The 6760-nt window shown below is 42.6% G+C and overlaps 1 protein-coding gene across 2 annotated transcripts in view; it reads left to right on the forward strand.

Moving 5' to 3' along the window:
- Window positions 1-467: 467 nt before the first annotated feature.
- Window positions 468-6760, forward strand: part of carm1l (coactivator-associated arginine methyltransferase 1, like) — a 55976-nt gene continuing 49683 nt past the window's right edge. For both annotated transcript variants that reach the window (XM_052019513.1, XM_052019514.1), the window contains exon 1: window positions 468-687. In XM_052019513.1, coding sequence (XP_051875473.1) covers window positions 528-687 — 160 coding nt within the window. In that variant the 5' untranslated portion in view covers window positions 468-527. The remainder of the gene's footprint in view (window positions 688-6760) is intronic.

Raw genomic sequence — 6760 nt, forward strand, 5'->3', positions numbered from 1 at the left:
GGTGAGGATACGGGGTGAATATGGGGGAGAGGTGAGGATACAAGTTGAATATGGGGAAGAGGTGAGGATACAGGGTGAATATGGTGGGTTAGGATAAGGGTGAATATGGGGGAAGAGGTGAGGATACGGGGTGAATATGGGGAAGAGGTGAGGATACGGGGCGAATATGGGGAAGAGGTGAGGATACGGGGCGAATATGGGGGAGGGGTGAGAATACAGGGTGAATATGGGGTGGGAAGGGGTTTTAAACGATCAGTTCCACTTATTAGAACAGGGTACATTCAGCTTGCAGATCGGGGCCGCCCGTTCAGCGTGGCTCTACCCCTGGGCGTTGCACCCTCCGCGTCAGGGTGAATGAGCGCCGGGACCGTGCGCCGTCAGTGGACCGGTTCCACCAGCAGGGGACGGAAGGTGTCCGACCGATCTCTCCCAACGAGGCTGGCGTTTCCGTCCTCCCCCCCCCCCCCCCCCCCGGTTGCTGGTCGCTCGGAGCCTCCTCGGTGCTGTCGCCTGTGCCTGGCCTGGTGATGGCCGGCCCGGCGCAGCAGCAGCACAGTGTCTCGTTGTTCTTCGTCCAGGAGGATCCGAAGGGAGGGGTTCAGTTCTCCAATTCGCTGCAGAGTGAACAGCCGCTGAAACTGCTGGTGGAAGCAGAGGAAGGGGGAGCGGAACTGCGGGTGATCGATGGTAAGTTCTGTTCCCTTTAACTGCTGCTGGGTCCCGGGCTCCCGGCAGTTTTCTGCCCTCTGACTAACAAGACGGCAGTCATACCGCACTTGCCTCCGGGGCCCCGGGTAGGGGACGAGCCGGCAGCAACGTGCAACCTTCCCCTCCTGCGGATCTTCTGCTGGCTCCATTGTGTGTATTTTAAATGGCAGGAGGGAAATGAGAGGGCGCTGCCCCAGTTTGCGTTAATTATTGTGAAGGTTAGAAAGTTCCCATATTACTCAGAGTAGGACTGAGTACTTCACGCCAGACCGAAATTATCTCCTGGTTGTAAGGGGTTGTAAAGCATCTTCCTCCCACCCCTAACTTCAGAACCTTTCAGAGTTGGGTAGCTGACAGTCGCCAGTCTCTGTCTGGGCACTCACCTGGAGCAACTTAGCCCATAGTCACCTAGTGGGGTATCAGCAAATTTCAATGTGTATTAAAATACTTACACCATCGCGTAGGGACTGCGACTGCGACTTCTTTTATTTAAAATGTCACAAAATCACATCAGTAGGAGACTGTAAACAGCGGCGAATCATTGTGTATTGGAGAACATGCTACAAATCCCCTTCTCTGCAGCCCCCACCCACAATTATTGAAACAACAGCTTGTTCTTCGCTGCTCTTTGCGGTTGTAATCAGGAGAAATCCTCAGCATGTGCTTCTCATCATGCCGTGAAATCAGCAACAACTTCTGAATTTCTGCGTTTGAATGGGAACCTGCGGCCTCTGGAAGTTGCTGTCAGTGATTCTCTGCTCCTCCGAGATTTGTCTTCTGAAGTATAGACTTCAGACATCAGTAAACTATTCTTGTGAAAATATTATACTGCAAATGCTCAGGTTAAACTTCCTGCAGTAATGGCATGCTAAGCTATTGCTGCTTAGCACCCTCACTGGAATTTTAAAAAAATATACTTTTTGAGATTTTTAACTTCTATTTCGAGTCAAGTGGAATTTATTGTCATGTGCACAAGTACAGTGAAGTACAGACAGGTACAATTAAAACCTTGCAGCAGCATCACAGGCACATAGGTACAGACAACACACAGAATATAAATTATTACAAGACAATGGAAAGAAAAAAAGACTGTGCAAAAACAGACATTAGTGCAAAAAAGACACAGACAAGTCGATGGTAGTGCAAGAGGTGGTCTATAGTTTTCCATTGCTGAGGAAGGATTAGGGCTGTGAAGGTCAGTTTAAGAACCTGATGGTTCAAAAATGAATGATTTCAAAAATGAATGGATTGTAAATATTTAAAAATTAAATAATTATTGGGACATAATTCATTTTCTGCCTTAATCTCACACAACGTTCAACCCTTCAGCCAGTATACTGAGAGGATTACATAGGAAACACACGAGACTGCAGATGCTGGAATCTGGAGCAACAAACAATCTGCTGGAGGAACTCAGCGGGTCAGGCAGCATCTGGAAGGGGGGGGGGGTGGGATGAAATTGTCGATGTTTTGAAATATCGACAATTTCTTTCCTCCCACAGATGCTGCTCGACCCGCGGAGTTCCTCCAGCACATTGTTTGTTGAGAGGATTACGTGTTGGGCTCTGTGGTGAACAAGTTATTCACTGGTGATTATATTTGGTCTCATCAACACAACTAGGCTGATGGAGGAGAGCAGCTCCAGGGAGCCCAGCTCAGTCCAAGATTTACCTTTCATGAGAAATTGTAAAAGTCCTCCATTTATCAGCTTGGATGTTTTTCCTTGATTACTGGAGTGCAGAACAGCAGTTTGCAGCTGGAGACATTTGTGTAATATTAGAATACATAAAGGGTGAGAGATAATGACCATTAGAGTAACTTGGCTTTGCATTGCTCAGGTAACACAGGGTGACATTGGGAATGAACTGTGCCAAAGTGACATGAATCAGATTTTGCACTGTGAATGTGCAGTTGTAATTAGGAAATTGAGGAGCTGCGGAGGACAGAGCAAGTATCAGATCTTTTACTCAAAGAAGAGGGTAAAGTTAAAAGTAAAGTCCTTGCTTGGTCCTGTAAACCACCTCCTACACTCTGGCTCCACTGTGATTTACCTATGGCCTACTTTCTCAGACAGGATCTTTTCTTTTAATCATCTGGGTAATGGAAGCAGTCAGTCTGAGCTTCGGAGTCACACAAACTCTTCTGCTCACTGGCAGGAAAGACTGACCAATGTCAATGTCTTATCCCAGTATTGAGATTATGGTCATGTGGGTGGACCACGTCATCCACATGCCTAACACCAGACTCTCAAGCTGCACTCTGGGCTTCACCATAGTGTGTTTCCTGCAGGACAGAGAGAATGATTCAAGGATATCACCAAGGCCAACTTGAAAAGTATAGCATCCTCCCTGACCAGGGGTCTCTCTGATAGGAACACGTGGAGGTCAAGTGCAAGCGGAGGAAGGAATATGCAAGAACCCAGTCAACCCACTTGTCTTGTTGACTTCCATTTGTCCCACTTACGGCAGAGTCTGAAGATCCTGCATTGGATTTGGTCATCTCAGAAGTCACAATTGTATTAGAAGCAAGACATCCTTAACCCTAAGGGATTGCCTTTGAAATTTTCTGCTCATGTCACGAATGGGAATCTGTTGAAAGGGGTGAGACGTAATGAAACCTACTGAGGGATAACAAAGACTAAATTTTAAATATTATGGACAAGACAATCTGTATAATAATTAGCTTTTGAAGATTAAACTGAATAGTCCAGTGCATCATAAGTAAACTTTGCTTGAGCTGTACAATTTTTTAAAGTAAGTATGAGCAATGATGCTGGTGTAAATTGGAGATAAATTGAACAATAAATAGTTAAAGTCAGACCAATTGTCATTACATTCCTATATTAAGACAAAGTACTTATGTTGATTTAGTAAATGCACTCCATTCCTCATCTTTGCACATCCGTAAGATTTTCCTTCTACTGATCAACCATGCTGTAAATGTACAATTACAATTTCATAGCTTTTAAGGGCGAGGCCAACTAATTGGGTAACAAGTTCCTTTAGCATTATTCACTAATTAATATTTCAAATAGTTATTTTTCTGGGGCTTCAAGTGTTTTACTGATATCAAGTAGTTTTTAAACCGTATGTTAGAATAACAACTCAATTAAAAAACCAAACCACTGCAGTAGAGTGGCACTGTAGCACAGCTAGTGGAGCTGCTGCCTTGTAGTTCCAGCAACCCCAACACAATCCTGACCTCGGATGCTGTCTGTGTGGAGTTTGTATGTTCTCTATATGTCCGCTTGGGTTTTGTCCAGGTGCTCCTGTTTCTTCTCACATCCCAAAGATGTGTGAATTGGTAGGTTAATTGACAATTGTACATTTCCCATTTTATTCTTCTCACATTCCCATTAACTGACGTGTGTCAGTGAGTTAATGGGAATGTGAAAAAAATAAAATGGGATAAATGGGAGTTTTATAGTTGGTGTGGACTCAGTGGGCTGAAGGGTCTGTTTCCGTGTGTCTTACTCTGTATTTTCCATTCTTTATATTCTGTGTAGTACAAAGTGTTTAAATCATTGGTTAAAAATTGTGCTTTTTACCTTGTGGTATGCTGTCTCCAAAAATTCTTCTGAATTACTGGTTGCTTACCTGGCTTGATGATGTCATCTTTGCTGGATTGTTATTGCACTGATTTTTTGTATGAACAAATACACATACACAACAGTTGGAAACTACTTTAATAACCATCAATTAAACAGAAAAACATCTCAAATTTCAAGAGAAATAACTATAAAGTTAAGTCTATATAATTCACAAAAATACTCTATGATTGCAAATGAGATTCTGTAAGTTATGCAAGAATATTTTAGATAAATCCTCTTGATAATATTAAAGTTTACTTGAACCTCCATGGAATAATTAAGTGCAGTCTACATGACCCATCACAAACTCCCTTTATTTTTGTTCAGATGCCTCCTGTGGATCATTCTTGTATTGGAAACATGAATTATTTCAGCGAAACTTGATTCAATTCCAACAGCTTTATTGATTCTGCTCTTCCTAAGTAATTTCCAATTTAAGCTTTCACTTCCCCCAATGCTTTTTTTTTTAAACCTTCTGCATGTTTCAAATATGCTCTGGTGTCCAACAAATGCCAGCTGTTCCTGTTGCACTAGCTTGGAGGCGAGTTGATCTTTCTCTCTTGAACTTGTCCAGTGTGTGGCACAGAAATAATGCCACTGATAAAGTCTTGTTTATAAAGCTAAAGTCTAGCTACTTATACTCTATATGACCACAAATGCACTTCTATGTCATTGGTTCCTTAACCATTCAGAATGAGATTAAATTTGGAATTGCACAAGAGGCCTGAACAGGAACAGAAATCCAAGGGCAATAGGGCCGTGCCATTATGGGGGGGTAGGTGGTGGTGGTAAGATATGACGGAAAGACTTGAAAGCACGAATAAAAATTGAAACGTTCTTAATCCAAGACCAACATACATCAGGAAGCAAAGGACTGTGTGTGTGTGTGTGTGTGTGTGTGTGTGTGGACCTGGTGAGAGTTAGGATGTGGTTGGTAAGGTTTTGGAGGAGTTCAGATTTACAGAGAGAAGAATGAGGGAGGCAGGCCAGGAAGGAATTAGTATGGACAAGTTGGGGAATGTAAAAGGTGTGAATTAGGATTTCAACAGCAGATGAGATAAGGCGGAGGTAGAGATGTGTAATATTACTGACCAGACCCAGAGGCAGAAGCTGTGTCTTTGAATGTCTTGGAGCTCTTCTCTCAGAATCAAAGTTGCCACTAGAAGTACGGCAGTGGCGGTGTCCTTTCTGCCTCCTTCCCTGCCTCTGACCTGACAGAATGAGAAGTATATTTGAAATTACTCAGAACATAACTTTACAAAAAGATTGTGTTCCCACACAGACTTCTAGACGGTATTCATTAATGTTCCACCTAAAATTAGATAAGAATTTGGTTAGGAAATGAGAGACTGAGAGTAGAACAATTGGATATACGCCTGAATAAGTGGGAAGTAATTACTATTGGATGAAAGAATTGAGAGCCACATAGTCAAGTTTGCTGATGACACCAAATTAAATAGCCAAGTAAACAGAGTAGATAAGAACAGAAAATTCCAGAAAGACACCAAGAGGCCATGTGAGTGGGAAAGCTAGATGAATGGATGAAGTTCAGCAGGGTGTAGCAGGAGAAGAGGTAAGGGTGTGTGCTCACCAATTTAAGCACATAAGAAATTTAGACAGAAGTAGGCCTTTTTGGCCTCTCACACCAGACCTCTTGCAGTAAAGGCCAGTGTATTGTTTGCCTTCTAATTGCTTCTTGTACCTGTGTGTTAACTTTCAGTAATTCTTGTACATGGACATCCAGGTCTCACTTAACAACACTCTTTACTCTCTCACCATTTAAAAAAAATCACTAACTTTTTTCTACCAAGTGGATGATTTCACCTTTCGCCACATTGTATTCTATTTGCCATGTTCTCGTCCTTTCGCCTGGTCTATTACCCCTTGAACCCATTCTTCATCCTCCTCACAACTCACAACCACCCTGCTTTCTATCGTCAACAAACTTGGATATATTGTATTTGTTCCTTCCATCACAATCATGGTTATGGATTTTGAATAGCTGCAGCCCTGGCATCAATCCCTATAGCACTCAACTCAGCTACCAAATTGAAAATGATCATCTTATTCCTTTTGCCCATTTAGCCAGTCTTTAATCCAAGCCAATCGACTGCACCAGTCTAACATGCTCTGATTTTATTTAGGAACCTCTAATGTGGCATCTTATCAAACACCTTTGGAAAGTCCAACTTCACCACATCCACTGGATCCCACTATTGTGCTAGTTAGAACATTTGACAAACATTCATAACCCTACATCAACTCAATCCATTTATTATTTTCCGAATGCACTACAGCTAATTCCTTAATAATAAATTTTAGCATTTTCTCAACTACTGATTTCAGGTTAACTGGTCTGTTGTTGCCTGCTTTTCCTCTCCCTTTGAATAGTGTGCTTGTAGTTTGGACATAAGGTAGGTCAGGGTATTTTGAAGCTGGTGAGAAGCCAGGGACTATGATGAG

This window comes from Pristis pectinata, chromosome 7 (assembly GCF_009764475.1).
Source record: "Pristis pectinata isolate sPriPec2 chromosome 7, sPriPec2.1.pri, whole genome shotgun sequence".
Classification (NCBI taxonomy): Eukaryota; Metazoa; Chordata; class Chondrichthyes; order Rhinopristiformes; family Pristidae; genus Pristis; species Pristis pectinata.